Source organism: Callospermophilus lateralis, chromosome 1 (assembly GCF_048772815.1).
Source record: "Callospermophilus lateralis isolate mCalLat2 chromosome 1, mCalLat2.hap1, whole genome shotgun sequence".
In the NCBI taxonomy this organism is placed as follows: Eukaryota; Metazoa; Chordata; class Mammalia; order Rodentia; family Sciuridae; genus Callospermophilus; species Callospermophilus lateralis.
In genome coordinates, this window is record NC_135305.1 from 47,253,586 (window position 1) to 47,279,638 (window position 26,053).

General features: G+C 37.0%; 1 protein-coding gene across 1 annotated transcript in view; it reads left to right on the top strand.

Moving 5' to 3' along the window:
* The first annotated feature begins 11,669 nt into the window (after nt 1-11,669).
* Nucleotides 11,670-26,053, top strand: part of Ptprz1 (protein tyrosine phosphatase receptor type Z1) — a 175,390-nt gene continuing 161,006 nt past the window's right edge. Inside the window, exons 1-2 of the mRNA XM_076853511.2 lie at nt 11,670-12,088; nt 12,339-12,625. Coding sequence (XP_076709626.2) covers nt 11,670-12,088; nt 12,339-12,625 — 706 coding nt within the window. The remainder of the gene's footprint in view (nt 12,089-12,338; nt 12,626-26,053) is intronic.

Below are 26,053 nucleotides of genomic sequence, written 5' to 3' on the forward strand. Positions count from 1 at the left end.
ATAGTTCTTTTCAAAACTATATTTTGACTGTAGAAAGAAGGAAATGTGGTTTTATTTAAAAGTGATAGAATTGTTTGTTGTTTGCTTTTCACTTTTAAACAGCGATACAATGACTAGTGCTGTTATGAATTAGAGCAGAGGAGAGCACGTCTTGATGAGCTTAAAGAATATAAATGCATTCAATAGTTTTCTTTTCACAAATGAAGAAAGTAAGAAAGAATCAGAGCAAAGATTTGAATTTGCAACATATGCTATTTGCTTCGCTGTTGTTTTTGATTCCTTCCTTTACCCTTATTCATCCACCCCTTCAACCTCCCACAGACCCCTTCAGGAGTGGAGCAACATCTTAAAGACTGATGGTGGATGTGGGTTAACATTTTGTGATCTGTTTCAGCTCTGACAATGAAGACTGTACATATGTTTTCTGAAAGACTTTAGAATAAATTTTAACTCTCTGAACCTAAGATAGCAAAACAATCATCAAACCATTGTGCAATCATAAAAGTGTCTTGTACTGATTTCAGATTTATTCATGTCATTTTACTTTGTACTGTCATATTCTACACACACACACACACACATACACACACACACACACACACACACACACACACACCCACACACCCCACAGAACCCTACGCTGCCTGTAGGGGACACTTCTATGATGGTTATATTGTTTCTCACCAAAAAGTCAATGGTTGGAAAAAACGGTGATATATGTTATATCTGTATGGAGATATTTAAGTTCATAGTGCAAAACTAACCAGCACTGTCTCTACCAACAATTGTGAAAATTCGTGTTACCCCAAAATCAAAGCATCCTGGATTGTTGACCAACCACATTCAAGGCAGTTACCTTAGAAATTCAGTCACTAAAATCTTCAAGTGAACAAGAAATAATTTAAGTTCAGTTTTCCTTGTTACTGCAATGCAACCTAGCCCATCATAACTGACATATTCATTTTTCCTTTTTTTTTGTTATTTTAATTTGCCCTCATTCTGAGGCCTTCCTTCACGTTATTTAAAGATAGAAGTCTGACTGATTTTCAGATTTCAATTTTCCAAATACACCTTGATGCAAGATACATAGGCATAAATGCTGCAAAGAACAAATTTCAATGGAATATAAAGCTAGCAGGAAACTTGTCAATTTTGTTTGAACTGCAGGTGCTCACTAAGTGGAGTGGTAAGTACTGAATACTGCTGCTTGGAAAAGATGAATTCCTATGGCTGATTAAATTCAAGATGTGTTTATGGAAATATGTTACACTATAGGATGAAAGAAACTCCAAGTTTCATTTCCAAATGCCACCACCACAGTTTCTTGGCCCTCAGTAACACTCAACTCTCAGAGCCTCAGGAAATACCTATAGAATGGGAAAACGATAGATCTCATTGGTGGGATTTGGGAGTGATTGATGTTAACAAGTATAGAGTTGGTAGATAGTCAAATGATAGATATTACAATTATTATATGCTATTTTACTGATAAGGTTTTGGAAACTAACTAGATGCTGTAAGCTGCAAAAAAGAATCCAAAAGTCCTAATACTGCCACTGAGTTCTTTGTTTAGAGGACCTTGGTAAGGGAACCCAACTACAAGGCTGTGAAGGAGCAGAGACCTATTACCACTCAGGTAGCTTGCCTGCCTTCACACACTTAGAAGTTAATCTATAAAATCTTACCAGTATTGTCTATGCAACTTTTAAAATTCTGTATGAAGATACATTATGTGTTTTTAAAGCTGCTCTCTTCATCTTTTGCCACGTCTGTGCCTGATGGCTTATGTATCTCTTATTCAAATACTACTTTTCTTCTTACTGATTTCCACTTATTTTATCTTAATTCTTATTAGCTTTTAAAATTTTCTTGTTTTTAACTCTAGAAATATAATGCTCCTCATATAATAATGTATTTTTCTCATTGTTTATTTTTTATTTTTGTTTACTATGCCCTAACGTTTTGTGATATTTCATTACATTTTATTAGTGTGAAGACCTTAAGTGTTTTTCTCTTACAATATTTTAGTGAATTTGTATTATCTGCCAGCATTGATCTTTTATTCCTTAGTTCTTGTCCTTACTCTATATCAAGACCTGGCTCCACCTGGGTAATTCTAATTTCATAGATGATTTCTAAAGATTTATCCAGATGCCATGATAGGTAGAATTTATCTTTGAACGAAGGCTGCTTTTTAGGTAAAACATTTTTAAGGGACTTTTGGTTTACAAAGGTAAGTTCCATACCCTAGTCTGGAAAGCAGAATTTCAAAGGAAGTACTAACTAAGTTAAAAGACAATTAAAACATTCCCTAACTTTTAAGATCTCTGTGGGCAGAGACTACATTTTCCCTCAGTGGGTACACAATGTCTGGCCCAAACAAGGGCTGGAAAAAATGTCACTAGAAAGAATGAGCTGCAAGAATGAGTGGGATTAGGCTGGAAACTGAGGGGGGGAGTCATGGAGTTGAATGCCCTCCCTGTAAAGCTACATGGAACATTCTGTGATAGCTAATGTCATGTTTTATATTTTCCTTTCTGCAATGTGATTACCTCACAGTCTTTTTAAGTCTTTGGTGAATTTTATAATCATTACAGTCTAAGTATATGGTGACTTCCTGAAGCAACGCAGGAAGGAACTCAGGGAGCTCATTTGAATTTTAAAGGAAGGAGTGGATCTCATGAAGCTGATACCCTGAAAGGAACTGGGCTTCATGTGTCAATTATTTTGCTCATTCTCGGCCCCCAGAGTCAACCATGAGACCACTTTGGAGACACCCATACCTTGCAACCTTTCCCTGGGGAAACCACATCTCTGCTGCTCAACTCTCCTATATTGATTTCCTAAATTCATTCAGGGATTATATTTTAAAATATCTTTACTTGGGTAACTGAATAGAAACACAAACTAGAAATCCTTCTTAGGCTCATAATAATCTTTTTTTGGGGGGGAGGGGTGGACAAACAGCACATTTGAATTTTTGGGATGGTGCTTATTTCTCACATTACACACTGTTTTTGTAACTGATATTTGACATCAAGTCAGCTTTGTAAAATGTCCTGTGTTTTAGGGGGGAAAAAGTAGGCACAAGTTTTAACCACACAAGGCACTTATTCTGAGTCTGGCAAGGAATTACTTGGAGTTGAATCTCCTAAGTGTCCTCAAGGAGAGACAGTGTAGTTGATAGTTATGTGGGAACTGATACACCATTTTCTGGGTTTACACCCAAGTCTTTCACTTACAATATATGTGACATTATTTTGCCTATTCTTCTGTGAGATTGGGAAGTTGGTAATGGGAACAACTTCAAAGGTTTGTTAGTAGGATTAAACAATTAAATGCAATGCCTTAAGAACAACACGTGGCACCTAATAGTGGCCATAATCACTGCTATGATGGAAGGACAGAAAGTAAAAAAGTCAATATAGTTTTCTGGAACCTTAGTTTATACAAGCTTCTCACTTGTTCATTCTTTGAGTTATAGCCTTTCTTAAGAGAGTAATGAGCAAACCTTCCAGGGCTATAGGACACCTCTGCTTTTGCTCCTATTTTTAGAAACAGGATAGGCTATCTAGAAATGATGTAGGAAAAGTGGATGCTTGGGGAAAATGGCCGGTAACAAATATTGAGGTTTTGCAAAATCAGCTCTAGAAATTTAAAACAACTGAAGGTCAAATACAGTTACTGAAAACTTCAAGGAAAGTTTGAAGTCTTCAAGTCTTGCTGGTCCTCTGCATGAATGAAATCATGGAAGGAAAAATTAATTGTGAAGAAAAGAGTATAAAATCACAATAGGCCAAGAATATACTGGAGGTGTTCTAGGATGCTTCCTGGCCCAAGCTGTCAGTTGAGGAAACTGCAAACTCAAAAACCACCAAATAAACTCCAAGTCAAGGCAAATGGGTCATGAACTAAGATTGTTATAAAAAACCTTACTTGTTAAGGGAAAAGGATGACTCCATAATTTTAGGATCTAAGCCTCTAGGAACTGGCAGAAGCATTAAAGATGTTAACCAGAACTTTGTTATAAGTAGGCAAGAGAAGTATCTGGTGTATTGCTTTGATAGCTGCACTTCTTCTGTGTATTAGTTCATATATTTGAATATGTGCTAAGCAATGAAACTTGGCCAGATCCATCAATTATGTAAAGAAATGGAAGAAATACTGTAGAAATTAAGAATACTTTGTAGGATTTGGCGACTGACTTGTTGGGAAGGATGGGGAAAGATGTGCCAAGGAGACTTCAGATTTTATGGATTATAGAAAGCATCAGTTTTGGAGGAATTGTGAGATTTTAGTTTTGAGTACAATGCTTAATCACTGAGCCACAAACCCAGTCCATTTTTTTTTTCTTTTTTTATTTTGAGACAGAGTCTTGCTAAGTTGCTTAGGGCCTTGCTAAATTTTTAAGGCTGGCTTTGAATTGGCCATCCTTCTGCCTCAGTCTACTGAGTCACTGGGATTACAGGGTGAGCCACAGTGTCAGACAACAGGAAGTTTTAATGGAAAAAGACTGAGATAGTTAGATGAGAAAAATAAATAGGGGATAAGAGATTCAGAGAACTAATGAAACATGGGCTGCAAAAGAGGGAATTCAGATCAAGGTTAGAAGAATTAACATATAACAAAGAAAATCTCATCAACAAGGATTGGGAGAAAACAGAAGTTCTTTCACAAGTAGAGAGAAGCAATTTGTTCTGAGTTCCTAAATCAAATATTTTGGATAAATATAAAGGTGAACATAATAGTTTTCAATGTCTCCTAATAATCATATAAGCAATGAGGTCAAAATGTCATCTACTAGAGTGCTTGTGAATTATTTTGGACTAGAGATAGGCAAAAAAAAATATTTATTATGTTTATGTTTGTACTTTTGAAATAGAGCTCATTTCAATGATTCAATCCAATGCTGACACTCTTGATTTGCAAAACTTGTTTTATTCCTTTTCTGTTTTACATATTCTGGACATATTTTTAAGTCCTAGAGAGCAGGCAGATATTGATGTTTAAATTAAGCTCAGAGGAAGAGCATGATTCTTCCATCATGTCCCATGGGAAAGATTGTTTTGGGGTAAAGAGAAAAAAGCAGATGTGTAGATGTTGAAGAAATGATCACCGGCTTATGAACAACACTGTACACAAGAGGCATAACCTCCCCTACTCCAGTAATACCATTCTCTTAGAACAGTTAGTTACCTTAGTACAACCAGCAATGAACACACTGCTGCCTTATAGGCTCCTCAAATAAAAGCTCCCATTACAGGACCCAGTTAAGGCTTTCTGCATATACTTTTGAATCTTCAGATACAACCACTCATTCAGGTTCCTGGGTAATATGCATTAGAAATTTATTTTAGAAAGATTACTCTGAATTTGAACATCTATAAAGCATAAATACTAATGGCATGATACACTAGTAAGAAGGCAGGTGCAATGTGCTAGAGGGACAGTGCCTGAAACAAGTGAATGGAAGATGGAAGAAAGGGAGTGATATCTGAGAACAGACATTTTCAAAATCATGAGAAAATTTTCTAAGGAAACAACATGGAGCTAGCATGGATAACTCAAAATGTCTCCTAAGAATCAATAAGTTCTTGCATAAGTGATCATAAATCAGCCTCTTATGCAATATTTTAAGATCAACAAAAACTTATTTGGTAAGATCAAGAAATCACCAAAGGAAAATTGCCTGTAGGATAGCTGATGAAGCAAATTAGATAGTTCAACAACTTTTCAAAGAAGAACTTTGTAGATACAGATAAAGATATAAACATGGGGATATATATATATATGTGTATATATATATATATATGAAAAAAAGCAAAGAGAGAATAACAAAGGCAAACTGTTAACAATAGGAGACTATGGACAAAGAATATACAGAAATTCTCTGTACTATTACTATAAATTTTCAGTAATTATTTCAAAATGAAAAGTTAAAAAAATCAAAATTGGAACAAAACTCCAATTAAAAGAGCGAGCAAAGATTTGAACAGACACCTCACCAAAGAAAATATACAGATGACAAATAAACATATAAGAATATGCTCAGTTTCATGTCATTAGCAAATTAAAATCTAAAACAATGATGAGATTTCATTGCATACCTATTAGAATGGTCTAAATCTAAAACACTGACAGTATCAAATGCTGATGAGGTTGTAGAGCAACAGGAACTTTAATTCATGGCTAGTGAGAATGCAGGGTGGTACAGTCATTTAGAAGCCAGTTTGGCAGCAATTCTCATCCATTTTATTTATGCAAATGAGTTGAAAATTGATGTCCACATGAAAACCCAAATACAGATTTTATAGCCAATTTATTCATAATTACTAAAATTAGAAGTGATCAAGATGTCTTTCAGGAAGAAAATGAACAAATAAACTATGGTATCTCTGGACAATGGGATACTATGTAGTGATAAAAAGAAATGAGCTATCAAGCCATGAAATGGCATGAACAAATTTTAACTGCATGTTACTAACAGAAAGAAGGCTAATTTTAGAAGAGTATATATAGTATCATGTTCAACTATATGATATTTTGGAAAAGGTAAAGGTATGAAACCAGTAAAAAGATCAGTGTTTTCCTGAGGCTAGTGGGGAGAGAGATATGAACAGACAAAGCACAGGGGAGTTTCAAGACAGTGAAATTATTCTATGATACTATGATACTGGATGTGTATCCTCATACTTTTTTCCAAATCCATACAGTGTACTACACCAAGAGTAAATCTGAATGTAAAATATGAATTTGGAGTAAAAAGTATGTCCATGTATGTTCCTCAATTACACCAAATGTACCACTCTGATATGGGAAGTTCTGAGAGTCAAATGGGACCAATGATTATTAACATAGTGTAGGAGGCTCACAGTATAAGGGAAGTTGATAATGGAGGAGGCTGTGACCCTCTGCCAGCAGGGAGGACAAGAGTGCTCTATACATTCAGTTTTGCTGTGAACTTAAAACTTCCCAAAATAATGAAGTCTACTGAAAAATTTCAAAGTCATTTTAGAATAGGTTAATCAAATAAAAAGTTTAGTTCAAGAGTCTTAAAAAGACTGTTAAATCATTAATTTAAATAATATGCTAAATGGAGAAGTCCACAAGAAAATGAAAAATTTCAAATTAGGATAACTTCATAACACATCAAATACTTAAGAGACCTGCTATAAACAGAATGTTTGTGTCCTCTCTCCACCCAAATTCATATATTGAAACCTAATTTCCAATGAAGAAGTTTTGGAGGTGGGGGCTATGGGAGGTAATTAGGTCAGGAGGACAGATTCTTAATGAATGGAAGTAGTATCCTATGACGTAAGTCACAGAGAACTGCCTTATCTTTCCACCATGTGAGATAACATGAGGAAGATACCCATTTATAAACCAGAAATCGAGTCCTCAACCAGACTGCTTCATCTTGGACTTCCTGCCTTCAGAACTGTGAGAATAGATTCCTGTAGATCATAAGCCAGCCTACAACACCAAGGATCTTTGTTATGATGAAATGCTTTCTTTTTAAGAGAGAAAAACTAAAAATTAAGTAACATTCATCCACAGATATTTTTCAGTTTATGATTGTTTTTTTCTAACTACATTTTAAGTTTAAATACACAAAGGAAGATCATTCTATTGATACTCAGAGGAAATATTATCCTGACTCTCATACTACACCAAATATCCTGACATGGAAAAAAGTATTCCGATCTTCCTGTGCTCTCTAATAAAATTTCTCACTGAATTATGTAGTTTGAATATAATAAGTTTAAATTATCTTATAGTGAATCATGACAAGATACTAAAAGGTTAAGTATGTACCATGCTGTAGTTTTCCTCTCAAACGTAATTACTCCTTCTTCAAATGGACTCAGGGTGCCACATTCTTCTCAGCTCTGGAGCTTTCAATGAGAACCTCTGACCTGTTTTATGACTGACACTGAAAAGGACAGGTAGGAATAAAAGATGCAAAGCTCAGGGAGGTATGAATGAATTCCTTCTTAGCAGAAAAATACCTAGTAGGAGAAATCCAAACGAAATATTTGAATATTTCACTAAGTACAAAAATTACTCTGTAATCTTTTCCAAGAGTTTGCACAAGAATTCTAAGTAGATGCCATTGTGTCAATCAGATGTGAATGAAATTTGTAAGGTGCAAAATACAAGCTAAATCTTACCTCACCATCTAATATATGTATTGTCGTGTAAAATGAGATCTAGTTCTGACATACACCTTATAATAGCAAAAACTATTTTTTTTTACTGCTAAGGAAATAACTATATTAAACTATAAATATTTAATTCAAATTAGTGACTTTTGCACAAATGTGTATTTTTAGTAACCATTAAGACTATGTCAATGTTTTTTGAAAAATTTTATTGATGCATTATAATTATATATAATAGTTTTTTTATTATGCCATATTCATACATGCACATAGCATAAATGAATGTTTTTCAGTAACAATAGGTAAAAAGAAGCAATTTCTGAGTCCTAAGAGTTAAATGGGACCAATGATTATTATCATGATATAAGAGGCTCAGATATTTTTCTTCCTCTTTAATTCCACATTTTATTCAGTCAGTATACAATATTAGGTATCCTTATAGCACTACCATTGACTTTAAGAGTCAGAGTAAACATCTGCATCTACCTCTAATCATGTTAGAGATGGTTTGAAAATAATTTGTGGAGTAAAGAAACGTATGAGAATATACAGACATTTAATAATCACAAATGACCAACTCTAATATCAGACATTTCACAGATAAACTATGTAGAATTGCCAGATTAAGCAAATAAAATAAAAATAGAATAGCCACTTAAGTTTGAATTTCAGTAAACAATGGATTTTATTTAAATATAAGCATGTCCTAATTATTACATGGGAGTACACCAAATATTGTTTTGCACTAAACAGTTTTCACTGTAGTAAAACTTTTCCATTAAATTTAGTACTACATAGTGCACTAAAAATTATTTTGTTCTTTAAAATTATTCATTGTTTATTTAAATTTAACTGAATATTTTCTATTTGATGTACCAATTCTATGCAAAGACCTTTTGTAGTAGTAATGTTCTTTCCTCCTATTACACTGTGTGCCCCTTTATGGTAGAGATAGTGTAATTCATACCTAAGCCATTCATGATGCATAATGGACACACCACAGAAATGTGTTGGGTGAACAAATGAATCTAAACAAATTTTAAAGAACCTCAGATCCATTCTATCTATGAAAATTTTGAGTTGTGAAATCTTTGTCAAATCCTCAGTTATATATTATTTACTTCCAGAAATACTCCTTACCTTTGTGCATCTGATAGAATCACTTCTCTTTTTGCTTTAACTTTTAATTATTAAATGGCAGGTTATATACATCGTGAGAACAATAATACTCCTGAGTTTTGCCTTTTGCATGAGTTTACAAAATGCTCCAGGATGGTATATAGATGAGAAGCAAATGAATTTAATTCACCAAAGTAAGTTACTGCTTACTTACTCCCTCCCTCCCCCCTCTCTCTATATACACATACACATATTCAAACTGTAGATGAAGGCATGTGGTTTTGCAAGTTTATACTTCTACTCACAGAGCTAATGTAAACTGATTGGGTAACACATCTCAGAAATGACCATGGCCTCAATAAAATTGTGAAATGTGAGATCAGGTACCTTTTTGATATTCCCACCCTTCTTATGACTCCTGTTTTCCCACAGCTGAGCTGTTTCAGTGACCTATTTTCCAAGGACCTCAACCTCCTAGAGCACTGTCAGGACTATCAGAACCACATCAACTGGTCCTCCAGGTCAGTTTTCCATCACTGTCACTGACTCTCATGCCTACTACCTCAAGGTGACATTTGTGCTCTCCCAGGTGGATGATGATAATCTTAACTCTGAGAACCAAATTAACAGAGACCATAGACCGCTTTACTAAGGAATCTTTTAACAGTGCCTTTGTTTGATGATCTAACTCTAAAGAATGACTAGTAATGTGACTTACTGCCTAAATGAGAGAGAAGGAATGGGTTTTTATTATTGCTAAATCATTCTCGTAAGCTAGTGGAGAAGCCTCTAGATAATGGGGACCTGAAAAATCATACATTCCCCTGAGCAAACAGCTTCTTCTGGAGAGTTGAAGTTCTTTATAAAGTTTCTTTCATATTTCCATAGTATTATCACCCTATTGAAGCAACTTAGTAGTTCAGGTATAGGCTGCTCTACTAGGAAATCAGTGTTTGCCATAATATGAACCCTTTTGATCTGATCAAATTGAATTCATACTGTTTTTAAAATAATATATGACCTCTGCTTCTTTCACTTTTGTCACCACCCCCTATGACATCAATTTGTCCTGCTAGTCCTTTTTTTTAATATCTTCCCTGACTACTCCAGTCCACATTCAATAAACACTTTCTCTGAACTCAGTGATTTTATATGCAAACTTCTTGTTACCTCTGCAAAAATTGCTCAAAAATTTCTTCCTCTGTGAAAACTCGTCTGAGCAACCATCAATTTCCATTATATTTCTTGTAAAAGTTGTAGCATTTCCATTTCTATTCATCAGAGGAATAAGATTGAGAGTCAAGTTCTTGTTATTCACATGTGTTCCTGAATATACACTATAGATAGTTTCAAAATCTGTTATCACACTACTATAGTCAATTCCTGAAGCAATAGCAAGCTACATCATTACCTCTGCACATTTAGCCAAGTGTTCAGAGGCTGTGGGAATTCCTAAGAACTTGTAGTAGAGGCTGAAATACACTTGAAACCTAATTTTGTATGCAATAAGTATTCTTTCAACTTTGCGAAGCTGGAATGCCATATTTTTGAGATGAGAACACAACACTGGAGTACACACTGTACAGATACCTACATCAAACTGTTAGGAAGAATACAAAGAATATTTCCACAACTTGGTTTTCTGTGCCTTACATCAGACTCTTAAAGGGTTCTAAAACAGGGTCTTATAAGTTGAAAATATACTAATAACTGAAGGGTATCAATAGGTGAAAATCTTACAAATTTTCAGTATTGATGTTCTTGGAGGATACCAACAGTTGTTTTATCATTATTCCTTTGGGCATACAAGGTCATTCCACAAACACCTACTGACTTCTTTTCCCACTCTGCAGGAACTGTGGTTATAATACTAAAGGCAAACTCCCTAACATCCAGGCGCTTGTAGTCTACTTACAAACACAAACACCACCATAGAAAACAAGCACATCTAGGGTGGCATTTCCAGCTCTGAGGCAGCAGAAGCCCTATTATATTTCTTTTGTATACTCTTCAATCAAGCAATTAAAAATCTTCCCTTACGCACCCGTGCAAGAAGGCACAGGGTCGTTCTGTCCAGCAAGACCACTACAGTGTTGAAACTTCCCCCAGCAGCTGTGCACAGCAGGACCATTTGATTGGGGTCTAGGGAAAGGGCAGTCAGACTGGTCACAATCAGGGCTGGAGATTATTTGTAGTTAACGGCCCTGGAGGCAATGGGGTCTGGAACTACTTTAGCTATTTAGAAAATGGAAATGGGGAGGAGAACCCAGTTTACCCCACCACTTTCTGATTGGGCCCACTTAGCATCTGCAGAGAGGACAACAATAAAATGAAAAATATTCCCAGGGGTGAAGCCCAAAGGTCAACCTCTGGCTGTGCGGGACAATGGGGGTCTGGCCTCCTCTTCTCTTCCTAAGGGATGAAGGAGTCTTAATGAAGAGACGTTTTCTCCGCCAAGATTCTAAACCCCAGCAGGTTCCACTAACTCCAGGGCAGCGAAACCACTGGCAGCAGACAGGGGGAGGGGCATCGGTATGTGAATCGCTACCCTGGGATCCAGACCTTGAGCCACAGCCGCTCCCCTCCGCCCCCCGCGCGCGACCGGGGTCCGCCGCAGGCTCCCTCCGCGGTCCTGAGCCCCCGCCCCCGCCGGGCGCCGCGGCGCGCACAGCCGGCCCGAGCGCGCACCCGCACTCAGGAGCTGCTGCGCTCGGAGCGCTCAGACCTTGGCCGCAGCAGCCGGCGACGGAGGCAAACTCCCGCCCGCCAGCCCTCCTGGCGACATGCGCCTCGGCTAGCGGCTCGCTGGTCCCCCGCGCCACCACGCGTCTTCCCCCCCCCCCTCGATTCTCTTTCTTTTTCTCTCCCGCACACACGCACACACAGTCTCACACCAGTCTATACACTGGAGGATAAAAAAAAAACAACAACCAAAAAACCCATTGCCTTCGTGCCCCCTCCCTCTCCACCCCCAGCAGCAGAGAAACGGCGCGCTGAGGGGCGCCGGACGGTCTGGAAATGCTAATCCTCAAGCGCTTCCTCGCTTGCATTCAGCTCCTCTGTGTTTGCCGCCTTGGTGAGTGATCAAGACCGCGGTGGGGATTCATCTCCGGGCCCGGTGGGACGCGGTTGGGGGGATTTCAGAGTATTCCCTACTAGCTGCCTCCGCCATCTAGAGCAAGCAGAGAACAGGGACCGTCACCTCGGATCCCGCGATGTTGGCGCTGGCAGGACGGATGTCAGCTGCGTGGGGTACGCGCCCTCTCCCCAGCTCCTGCCTCCGCCACCTTCCCTTTGCCCACGGGGATGCGTGCCCAGGACCCTGGAAAAGAGGTTGCGTTGTTAGGGCCCCTGTCCCCGCCGCTCTCTTCCCTCTTTTGCAAAGTGTGGAAATAGCCTTTTGGATACACGTAAGAAGACAAATAAGTGAGCAGGAATACAACTGCGCCCAGGGGGCTACGTACTGTGTGTTGCGTTTTGCCGTTCATTTTTATGCCACGGGTATTATGGACTTACATGGAAGACACACGTGTCTGTCGTGCATTTCACACACACCTGAAAGGTAGTACTAACAGAACAAGCACCGACCTGACTGTTCAGTGTTTTTTAGTACTTTCAATTTAGTCACATTCAAGTCTGGGCAGTCACTTAAAAAAAAAAAAAAAGTTTCAATCAAAATATCAGCCTTCTGCCCTGCTGCCAAAGTCAGAGGAGAGCTGCAGGTTGATGGATTTGTTCATGGAATCGACTTTTTTTCCACCGCCTTCCACTGCCATTGCTTTCCGAAAAAGCCAGTTTGAATATTTGCTTGGGAAGCAGAATTCGATTTTCCTGTAATTTTGCAGAAGAATTGTAAGATTGGATTTTTTGCATGTTATCAATGTTCCTTCCCCCCTTCGTGAGGCTATTTAGCCAACATGGAATGTAACATATGGTTTGAAGGCATTAACCTGAAAATTGCAAAATGTGCCTTGGTTTGTGGGTACACATATTTAACTCCTTTTAGTCAGATAATCCCACTCTTAAATTTCAGATTGTTCATAATAAAGAAGATATTAAGCCTGCATTTTCATCGAGTGAAGGTGCTGCTCTTGGCACAGTGACCTTTACAAACAGAAATTATTTTCAAGTTCTACCTAATGAGAAACGCTTTGCAAATATGATGATGTCTGCCCAAACCCCACTATATTCACTGACATGATTTAAATTCCGAAAGCTTTATCAAAGTGCTCAGGGGTGATGTTATGCACACAGTTGACATGTAAGATTTGCAGGGGATTCTTTGTTCCTGGTGATGCTAAAACCTTACAGTTGATTCTGGAGAGGGGAAGACGTTTTTAAAAAGTGCTGTCATCATTGAATGCACACCTGTTGAATTTACATTTCTGCATTTCTGTTATAGATCCATTTTAACAACAGAGCCAGATTCTCTTGAAACTTGAATTATTATTTAAATAAATCTCACAGTATTAAGGAAAGAAACTAGAACATTGCTTTGTACCTCACCAAAACAATAGGCTAAGAATATATTGTGAATTTTAAAAAATTTGAGATAAAATTCACATGTCAATTTATCTTTTTAAAGCATACAGTTCAGTGGTGTTTAATATATCCAGTTACACAATTACCATTAACATCTAATTCTGGAGCATTTTATCACTTCCAAAAGAAACACCATGCTCATTAGCCATCATTTTCTGTTCCTTCTGAATCTAGCTCTTGCCAATCACCAATCTACTTCCTGTCTCTATAGATTTTCCTACTAGACATTTCATATAAAAAGAATCATGCAAATGTGCCCTTTTCTATCCTGTTTCATCCACTTAGCATAATTTTTTCAAGATCCATTCATGTTATAGCATTTATCAGTCCTTCGTTCTTCTTTATGCCTGAGTAATATTCCATTAGGCAAATATACCACATTTGCAAAGTATTTTTTTTTCTCAGCAAAGCATTATTGTAGAAGGCTTTAATCATATAGACTTTGGTTTATTAGACATTTATCTTAGCTCTTTGATGAAATAAAACTCAAGGGTAAAGAATTCAATTCACTGCTTAAGATGTTCATCCCAAACTTATGTAATGACATTGAATGTAAGCTTCTGTTGGAACTCAAAATGTGTTTTCTTTTCTTTTCTTTTTTTTTTTTTAAGCCTAGAAGATGACTCCTTTTGTATTCTTCACCACTTTAACAATGTTAGTTTTTTACACTGTTGCCAGCAGACTTAGAGGCATTGGCAATCTAGATGGGATGAATATCTTGATCTTGGGGTACAGGGTTTAAGAAATGAAGTACATTATCTACAAATGCAGTATCCATTTCAATTATTTTCCCTCAACACCTACTTTTGTGTTTTTATATGTATTTATTCTTCATCTTCATTGTCCTTAGAGTCATCTAGCCTGGCACTTATAATGGGTGCTCCCTCAAAGTCTGAGGACTGTGAGGGTTTGCTGGGCAGGGTGTTAGCTCTGATACAGTTTGAGCTCTAATCTGTCACTCTTCTTATCCAGGAAAGAGCTGTAGGTGTTTGTTGTTGGCAATTAAGAATGCCTGAGGGGGGATAGTAGAGGATAGGAAAGGCAGCAGAATACAACAGACACTAGTATGGCAATATATAAATCAATGGAAGTGTAACTGATGTGATTCTGCAATTTGTATACGGGGTAAAAATGGGAGTTCATAACCCACTTGAATCAAAGTGTGAAATATGATATATCAAGAACTACATAATGTTTTGAACAACCAACAATAAAAAAAAAAAGAAAAAAAAATTTGAAAAAAAAAAAAAAAAGAATGCCTGAGTGGTCAAGCCAGCATCACTTTCTGCGTCCCAGGTGTCCTGATGGTTTGAACTGGGCAGGTAGTTGGCACTGCTTCTTTCACACAACTCTCCAGGCAGAAAAGTTTCCATTTGAGTGGATGACTGCAACGGGTCTTTTCCTGACCCACTGAACAGGTGTATCTTATGGGAAAATCTGCAGTGGCTTTCCTGTAAGGAAGCTTTACTGTGAGTCATAGAGAAGAGCGAGGTGTTTTGACAGCTTTTAAGGAATCATTTCTTTCCATTAATGAGAAGTCAGTATCTTTGACTTACGTAACTTATAGTACAACAAGGTACATTAAATTGAGATTTTAAAGTATGGTTATTAAATGTGTAATGAATCAGATCCCAGTATTTTAGTCATGTCTTACTGCTGTGGGAGCCACACCAAATATGAATTGTCTCTAATACCTCTGCAAGATTTAATTCCTTCATTTAGCCTTGGTATGGAGTCAGTGGAATTCAACATACTGTGACTCTCAGCTTGGTCAATTTTCCTCCAAAACTACCACAAATATAAGGTGTATATTCTCACCACTCCCCTATAACGAGTCCTATTTCATTGCTTTTGATTAGGACAGCAGCGATTTTCTTTGTTTCATTTCTTCCTCCTTTAAGTTTGCCAGGACGAATCATTTCATTGATGAATTCACTTCTGTTCTCATATCTGCGCTAGGGCTTAGGAATCTCACTTAAAATTTTATGTTGTGGGAATTTTGCTTCTGGCCAAAACTTTTTTTTTTTTTCTTCTGCAAGTATGAGCTGCATTTCCCCAATGCCCTTACTCCAAAAAAGATGAGCTATGTTTAACCTGAGAGTTTTGCTTGGTGCCCCTTTGCCAGCTCCTCAGACCAGAGTATGGAAACAGAGCCCTCTCGATCAGATGAAGAAAATGGGCTTGTGCTTTATTTCCTGTGAGCTTCTACTCCAGTAGCTATCTGGTGCAGTCCCAGTACTGAACATTCTGTATCCATTTTATCATCCATCTTCCCCAAAGAGTACTTTGTGACAGGTGTTTTGAACTTGAGAAAACAGGCACAGAGAAGTGAAGTGAGTTACTTAACATCACACAGCCTGTGTCAATCTGAATATTCCTTCTGACCCCAGAACCTGAGGTGTTTTCTATTTTCACCTTCAGATCAGTTTTCTGTTAGGAATTTACAAACTTGCTTACATAGGAGGTGATGCTGCTTTTTTTTTTTCACAGTCTGGATTGCTTTATTATGGAGCCCCTATGTGAGCACCATTTATTTTTTTTTCCATGTGAGCACCATTTATTTTTTTTCCTTTTAAAAAATTCAAGGCATAATTTCCCTTTTGTTCAGTGTACCAGCTGAAGGTCTTGACAAATGCATATATTCTTGTAAGAACCCCCACAGTCCAGACATGAACCAGTCCCATGGGTGCTACTTTACTCACCCGTTGCCTGTTTACTAAATGCTGACATCTGCCAGGCATCATGCAGCTAGGCACTAATAATTTAGCAGTGCATGAATATACAGACTGCTAGTATTTGTGATGCCTGCAATCCAGCTAATCCGATTCAGTCCCCAATTGAAGCTGTTCTTTAAATCTCACTTAAAATACTTTCTCAGTTCACAACTACTTGAGACTCACCATCTCTTCCAAATATCTCTCAATGTGTTAAAAGTGTTAACTCTCAAATATTTTTAAATGCTTCCCACTCCATCAAGAGTGCCACTGGTAAAAGAGCCAATTTAAATTACATATATATATATATATATATATATATATATATATATATATTTTGATTGTGCTTTAAATTTAAATGTCTTATTGGAAGTAATCCCTCGAAGGAACTTTAGGTTACAGAAGGAAACCGATTTCTGTCTCATAATCTTTCAGAGGTATGTATAGTATGTCATAGTAGGCATTAAGGGAAAAATTATTTTATTCTATTATACAATCCTAAAATGCTTCCCTTTTAAAACGATGCTCTCCAGTGTCATACCCACTAGGTATGTGTGGCTGTTTAATTTAAAACCTACCAAAATAAAACCTCACACTCCTTGTATCACCCCAGCCACATGTTCAGTGCTCAGCAGGCCATGGAGCTATAGTGGGTGCTGCAAGGAGTAGGGCTGATACAGAGCATTTCCCTTGAACAGTGCTGTCTGAGGACAGCAGCAGCAGCAGCAAGGGCTGAAGATATAGCTCAGTTGGTAGAGTGCTTGCCTTGAGCAAAAAAGGCCCTGGGTTCAATCCCCAGGAAGAACAAAATGGTAACAAAAAAGAACAAAACAGTAACAACAACAAAAACTGACAAGGGAAAGAAGGAGAGAGCTCATGAGAAAACACAACTGGAAAAAAATTCTAAAGTCATTAAAATTATTTGAAACATTGTAGCAAGGTTATTTCTGGTTTATGTAGTCTCAGCCATAGAGACATTATGGTGGCCATTGATTAAGCAGCAATAGGTGAAGAAAGTTTAAGGGCCACTTTGTATCCTTCATAGGCTGTGGTTCAACAGTTGGTGGTTGGGCATGAGTCATTTTCCAGAGCGCATTTTCCAAATTTATTCTAGCACCCACTATATTGTTTTGCAATTCGTCTGTGTCTCCCCCTACCCCCTGACCAGCTCCATGAGGACAAAGACTGTATTTCATTCTTAGCTTTTTTGGACCTAGAATCCTGGATAGGTGCTTAATAAATTCTTAAGGCATAAAGTCCTAGAAAGATTGTACCATGAATCTTCTTATACAGCTTTTGGTTGTTGAGATTGACCAATTTCCATTGTTTTTCTTTCTTTCTTCCTTTTGATATTGATCCCAATCTAAGAGTTTGGTTAGTATTTACTTTGACCTGTTTTTAATAATGCCACCTGAGGCACCAGTACTTCACTTTCATTGATTCTCTCAGAAATACATATAAACACCACCTGGATCCAGACACTACCTGTGCATTAAAAAGCAAAGCTTCCATGACTGATACTGCAGGTGTAGTGGCAGGAGCAATCTTGAGGGAGCATTGAACTCTAGATGAGTTGTCATCAGTGCTTCTTGGTTATGTCCCAGGGTTTCAGGGCATCAAGTCACTGTGTCTGCTTCTGTGCTGGAATAGTTAGCAGGATGTGCTCAACAAAGACTCACTGAATTGCCAGCACTATTGAATATGAAGACATTGGAATGGGAATTTGGATTACCTAGAAAACGTTTAAATCAAGTTATTAGTGCTTTTCAAATATAATGAAAACAAATAGCCAAGGGAGGAAAGGGTAATGGGAGTGAAGGGTGGTCAGTAATGAGAAATGAAACATCTTGAACCAAACAAGACAGTATTGTCTGTCCAAGGCCATGTGATTGAATAAGTCCTCTCTAGTCAAGATGGCCCAAGACAGTTCTGAAACCAGGCAAATGATGGAGAGTGTGGTTACATCATGTGGATGCTGCTGTTTTGGAGTTTGAATATTGTTTTATCATTGATCTTAGGGATAATGGACAACACCTACCTTAGCCCTGCACAGAACGGATATACAGCATATATTTGAATTGAGCTAAATTCAGTGGAATGGAGGCTGGGATGAGTTTGTCTCACAGGTGACAAAAGAAGGAAAAAGGAAAAATGCTCTTTTGTTAGGATCTTTGCTTGATTTTATTCTCATCAACCAACCTACCTTCCTTCCTTTTTATTTTTGTTGTTTTGCTGTTTACTCTTCCTGTTTATCTTTACTTCCATTGAGCATAAATTTAAGATAATTAAATAGTCTCAGGTTTCCTCAGCATCTTGATAAAGAATTTGACAGAAAGAAGATGAATGCTATCTGCTATCATTATAATAAAAGTACTTTTAATACATTAGTAAAGTTTGGAGGGCTTTGTAGTTAACCTAATTTTTAAAATATTGGTTAACAGATGTTTCTACTAAAAATTCCAATGTGTTAAAATAGGCTGGTTGTCTTTTTTTTTTTTTTTTCTTTCTTCCTTCTGATATTTGCCCACAGGTATTAAAGTAAACTCAATTATTCAGGGTCCTGGTTGTTGCGAAATTGTTGGTCTTATTTAATAAGTATGAGTCAATTTATGTCCACATTATAAAGAGAAATTTTTTACAAGTTTCCTTGGAAATGTATTTCTTATATATTTGGGAAAAAATAACATTAATAAGGAAGAAGGATTTTTCTGTTAAAATGACTAGGCTATAGGTTTCTTTCCATTCTTGGAGAGTCATTCTGTCCTTCTCTCTACCTTCCTTTTTAGCACTTTCTCCATACTTTTCTACTCTTTTAGCTATCACCACCGCAACTGCTTATTTCTTGAATCCTAAAGTTCTAACGTATTTACCTTAAGATGGGTCTTGAACTATACTTGCACTTTTCTCAGAACCGATTAACTCAGAACCAATGAAAATGGTGCTTTTTTGACATGATGTCTTTTAAGAGATTGTGGTCACAGCTAGAGTCCTGAATACATGCTCAGAAAATGCTGAGCAGATAGAAGGAACTTTCTAGATTTCCTCATGGCTTTCACTCATATTGTTATCTGATTATAAATTATTTCTATAATGAAATTTTTACCTACATGAATCCTGACACATTTTCTTGAATAGTCTATCTAAGTGTGTCAGCTGCCATACAGGTGTGGATATCGTGAACATGTGGGATGCTGCATCATGTTTGTTTCAGTTCACAAAAAGGACAATGGCCATTGATTTAGGTCAGGAGTTCCAAGTCCTGGCTGCATTTTGGGCTTATCTGGTGTTATGGACTGAGTGTGTGCTTCTTTTCAAAACTCCATCTATTGAACTCGTAACTGCCAAATTGGTGATTTTGTTGAACAAGTCTTGAGAATGGAGCTGTCATGAATAAGATTAGTGCTTTTAAAAGAAGAAAAAATCAGAGCTCTGTTTTTCTACCTCGTAAGGACATGGACACGAAGGAAGCCATCTGCAAACCAGGAGGAGGGCCCTCACCAAAAATCAAATTTGCCATCCTTTGGGCCTTGAACTTTCCAGCCTTTAGAACTGTGATAAACAAATCCAGGGACTGGGGATGTGGCTCAAGCGGTAGCGTGCTCGCCTGGCATGCGTGCAGCCCGGGTTCGATCATCACATACAAACAAAAGATGTTGTGTCTGCCGAAAACTAAAAAAGTAAATATTAAAATTCTTTCTTTCTCTCTCTCTCTCTCTCTCTCTCTCTCTCTCTAAAACAAAACAAAACAAAACAAACAAAAAAACAAGTCCATTGTGCCAGCCAGCCAGTCTATGGTGTTTTGTTATAGCACCCTGAATTAACTAATGTGCTTGAGTAACTTCTAAAACATACTAATGCCCAGGCATCAAATCAAGATTTTATATATATATATATATATAATGTGTAGGTCCTGGGCCCAGACATGGATATTTTCTTAAAATTCCCCAAGTGATTACAGTATACAACCGGGTTTTAAAACCACAAATCTAGGCCAACCTCATGATACTACAAGTCTTAGTTCATTTTTCTTAAGGTAGAGATATTGGCAAGTTTTATAACAAAGCCAGTGCCACAGGACAAAGGCCTTGGAAAACTTCCCATCCCTCTCTTCTCTTTATAAGGCAGTTTCAGTTTCTGAGTAACCCTAGAAGGAGGAGTATGGACTACAGTGGTTGACCTTATAGTCTTTGCAAGCCAGATTTCAGGAGGCCAGACAGTCTGGGAGCTGGTCCAGAGACTCAAGTGTATCAGCAGGTGGGAGGACAGGTGAAGCAGCCTTGGAGATGAGCTTTCAAGTGCCATTTATCAGGACACAGACACATCAATATCTTTCATTTTGTCAATAATACATATTCCTGCTATTCCCTTTTTTTCTTTCATGCAAAATTTCTCAGAATTATTTCTTATTTCCTATAGGAAATTTCTATTTCCTATAGGAAATAGAATCAAGATTTATCTATGTAATTTTTTCATTTAAGCAATTTTTTTCTGTGTTGTTTCTCAAATAAAAGTTTCATTATTTATCAGGTCTAGGCTATTTGTATTATTATATAGTGCTTTGAAAAGCACTAATAACTTGATTTCAAAGATAACAATGAAGTTTTCTAGGTGGTCCAAATATTCACTCTCATACCTTCATATTCAATAGAGATGGTGTAAGAGCAAATTATTTCAGTGAATCTTTGTTGAGCATTTCATGGTAACTATTCCCCAAGGGAGAATATTCCTCCACTGGTCTACTAAATCTTTACAAGATGGAAAAATCCACACATAAGTAGTTCTCAAAGAATTTGCAGGGTGTGACAGTATGAGTTGCATGGGCTTATATTTAGTTTTAAATTCACCTTTGGACAGATTTCTAGGAGGTGGTGGGGTGAGGCTTAGACCCTGCAAGGTATATGGATAAGGCCTCAGGGGTCACTATGGAACAAAGAACATCAGAGGCAAAAAGGACTAGATACAAGAAAGCATGGAATAAGAGTCAGAATGTGGTGCTTGGAGCGAGGGTACAGTTAATTAGAAGGGTGCGTTGGAGTCACAGTCCTAAAGAATAGGTAAGGTTTCCAATGACTGATTGAAGAGTTTAGAATTTGACATTTCTCCATTGCTCAGTGGAAAACAATTAAAGTGTTCTGAGCAGTGAAACGACTTTAGAGATGTCTTTATGTTAGGATGAGGATGCAGGTATCATAGGCAGAGTGGATTGAATCAGAGAGAGAGAAGGAATCAGGGTGGTTGGCTGAAAGGCTGTCAGCTCATGGCAGTCACAGTGGAAACTGGATAGATTATTTGGAGTATGATATGTCCTCTTTATATACTACCTCTATGTCCAAGCACTTTCAAATACACTACCTCACTTGATACAGATACAGTTGGTGTAATTGATGGGACCTGATACCATTCTCTGAAGAATGAGGGTGGGCTGATAAGCAAGGAAGTGTCTTTCCTTGTCAGGTAAAAACTGTAGTAGGGAACATGGAGTCCAAACACCCATGAAGGAAGAGTAGAGGCAGCAACTATGTACAGTTCTACAGAAGCTAGTAATTTGGAGGATAGAAAAGAAGAAGGAGAAATATAGGTTGATGGTTTATTGTCTGCTTGTTTCCTAAATGGTAGAATTCCAAATTTTTAGGAATTAAACAATTTCTCTAATTCACTCAGTATCTTGAGTAGCAATAAGAGGGAATGGTGTTCCTTAAAATGATTAATTATATATATATATAGTATAGTCACAACTAAACTAAAATAAATTTTATTTTTGTTTTGTTTTGTTGGATTTGAACATATTATTAATATCAGGACAGGATTGTCAAAACCCTGGGTTTGTACTTCCTATAATGAACACACATGCTATTGTGGCATTTCAGCCAGCAGTCTGCCAATACAGATCCTCTCTTAAATAACCATGTGTTCAGATTGCTTAAAGCTTGTCCTATCCATACCTCATGAACTAGGATTTTTGTAAATGACTTAAAACTTGTATTTTGCATAAAAACAGTACAATGGAAAATAATCCATAGACTAGAGTTATCAGATTTTTTTAAAAAACCAACTTTAACAACTTTTTCTATTAATTTATAAAAATACTGTAGTATTTTGTCAACTACTGTTTATCTCTTAAGATAGATATATAAGGACACATGAAAAGTGAATTAATGAATCTAATGGTACAAAATGGCAACCGTTGAAGATGGAAATGTCAGCACATTTTCCTTACTTAATGAAAAAAATATATTGTGTGATAAAGAGTTGGATGCAAGACCTTGTCTAATTTAAATGTATGACTGACTGGATTATTCTTTAGGAAGGTTTGATTGCAGCTAAGTTTCATCTGATGGTTTTCAGAGTAGAGTAATGACATATAATGTTTAGGCATATAAATCCATTTATGTAAATATGTTATAAAAATTTATATATGCATATATGTATAAATAAGGATATATGTGTATGTTCATGTGAACATGTATGATATATATGTATTTTTCCTGCAGCTTAAAACTGATATTGCTTTATTGGGAACATTAAAAGATTAAATTCTTTGTGAAAATTATTAAGTTTAATTGCAGCACATTACTGGAAATTTTGAGTCAGACATTCTGCCTTTTACATAAATATGGGTTAGAAAGGATACCTGCTCTTCCTGTGACTTGAATACAGTGTTGTCTCTGTCCAAAGGAGTTGGGTCCAGTTTAGGCCAATGAGACTCAGTTCAGCAGATGTTCATGAGTAGCTACTGTGTGTGTGATGGTACTTAGACTTTAAGAAATACTTTTTGTCTTTGAGGAGTTAATGTGGTTACAGATATAAAATATGCCATGGTGGAAGCATACCAGAATAGAGAATAACATAATGAATACTAGAGTGTTTGGATCCAATTTTAAGTCTGTGGAAAGTCAGAAAAAGGAGACTCAAAATAAAGACATGAATTCATTTTTAAAAAGCTCCTTTTGGCATATGAATAGCACTTCTTCCTTTTGAACATGAACATTTGCTGTTTCATTTAATTGATACAGGCCTTTTTATATCCCTCCCACCTTGTGCTATATTCAAAAACAAAAACAAAACATAAGCCTACATTATTTATTTCAGATTATTTACTTAAGAAACTTGAATGCAGAATTTGATTCAGTTTTGCATCTGTGTTCTGAAATGCTTTTTAGTTCTCAATATCTCACCCTATTACATTTAAAATAATTGTACAACTAGAAAAACCTATAAGCAACACATGCATGTTAAAAAACTCATGAATTTTCTGTTCAACACCAACTGCTAGGAAAATGTCACATAATGCCTGCAATGAAGTCTGTCCCAACTCGAGGCTTAATTTTTGAAGGTGGCAGCTGCTATTTTGTGATAAAGGTAAATTTTGGTCATAAAATTTCAAAGACTGATTTAGCATGCACATGATTCTTGGCTACTCTGAAGAGTTATGAACATAGATGGCAATAGTATCTGCAGGATAGATTCCTGTGAAGAAGAGTAAAGAGTGAAATCGTTTTTAATTAGCCAAGAGTGGCTAGGGCACATTGCCCTTAAGTCCTTTAACATACAGCACAGTCTGGGTACCATCCTGCCCACAAGAAAGTATCCAGTGATGCCTCTGTCATGCCTGTGATTCCAACTTATTCTTATCTTACCTTTTCATTACTTTTTCAAAAACTATTCAGTATTCTTGGCAGAAGAAATCAAGAAAATACAAGATGCTTCTATATTCCCCAATAAATTCTTTAAAATTTCATAGCAACCCCTCTACCCATGGTAAAATGCCTATAAAACAAATCTTTCAGTTCCCTATTGGAAGGAACTTTACAAGACATCCTCTTTTTCTTCTTTTTCCTTCACGGTTTTAAATTAGAATCCTACAGCATCTGTCAATTTGAGGGGAAAAAAACTTCTCATTTTTACAAATATGACAAGTGATTAAGTTGTATTAGACTCCATGGCATTCAGACAAGTGAAGATAAAATATTCAGCCAGATAGTGTCTCTGCAATGATAATGGCATATAAACCTTTCCCCACGGGGTAGATTGGGTCTTCTGATGGGAAAGTATACCTCTGTGCAGCAAGTTTTCACTTATAAATTGAAGAATGCTGGCTTTTTAGTGGGATTTTGTTTTTGTTTTTGTTTTTTTTAACTATAACACACAGGCTGCTGGAGATTTGTTTGGGTGATTGCGCTGCTAGAGAAAACTCACTGAAAATAGGTCATCAAGAAAAGATTAATATGGGCTTTTTGTGCGGAAGTAATTACACTTGATTATTGCATTCTGTTGCAATACAATATGCTGGACCATGCAGTTTCAATGAGAAAATATTAATATGTGCACTTCTAACCCTACTTAAGATTTTTCAACTAGAGTTTAAGTTCCCACTGATTAACCCTCAGGGGTTCCTTAATAACAAAGAATGAGCAGCCTTTTTGAATGTTATATGTGTCCTTTTTTTATTCACCTGAAAATTTCAGATACACATATTAGTTGATCAAAACACAGCTGACAAGATCCACCATATTAAATATCACACACACACTTGGCCATGAAAATAGCAACAAACCTGTCTGCTATTAACCTAAGAAATCCTTACCAGCCTGCTGTACACAGTTCAGTAGACATCTTGTGGACATTAGTTGACATAAATTATTGCTTTTCCAAGGGCAATGTTAAAAGGCTTCGCCAGTTTAGAGCAATGGATATTGAAATACTTAAAGGGACTTACGTCCTAGGAGAAGAACGTTCCTTTAACATAGAACATTTTTCTAATTCTCAGAAATTCTTCTGCCACAGACTTCAGTAATGAAATATAATAGAGGTATGTAACGGTTTTCAACCATGGAAATATTTGAGAAAATAATGGATTGGATTTTGTATTTATACTAATCATCATTGGGGAGGACCCATAGGCTCATGCGACTTTTGATATCATATAAGTTCCCTTATTAGGTGATGAAAGGTGCTTCAAAACCCGATCTTGGGCTATCAAGCTTTCCTTGAACCTCCACACACGTGCTCCTTCACTCTGACTCCAAGTTTTCATACTTCTCTGGTGGCTGTTGGCCTCATGTATCCTGATTGTCTTATTTCCTCTGTGACACCTTCTCCTACACATCGCCACTCCTACGTCCATTCCCACCCCACTCATGATGGCAATACCAATACTGCATTGCTGTTGTTTCCAAGGCTTGCTCTTTCTTGAGGAAATCTGAGCTCAAGATACTCAACTACTGAGCTCTAAAGACTTGAGCACCTTGTAGGTGCTCAGTAAATCCTTGTGTCATAAATGAGTAAAATTCTTTCCAAAGTAATCTCTTAAAAATCAAGAAATATAATAGGATCTTTCCAGTCAAATGTTAAGTGCTTCTACCACCTCAGCTCATTCAGCACACTAAGCAGACATTCAGCACAGTAAGAAACTTGGGATCACATTTGCACATTTGCAGCATTTGGAATTAGAATTCAATTCACCCTCAAATTTGCTCAATCCCTCTTATTTTTAAAAAGGTAAAGTTAAAAGTA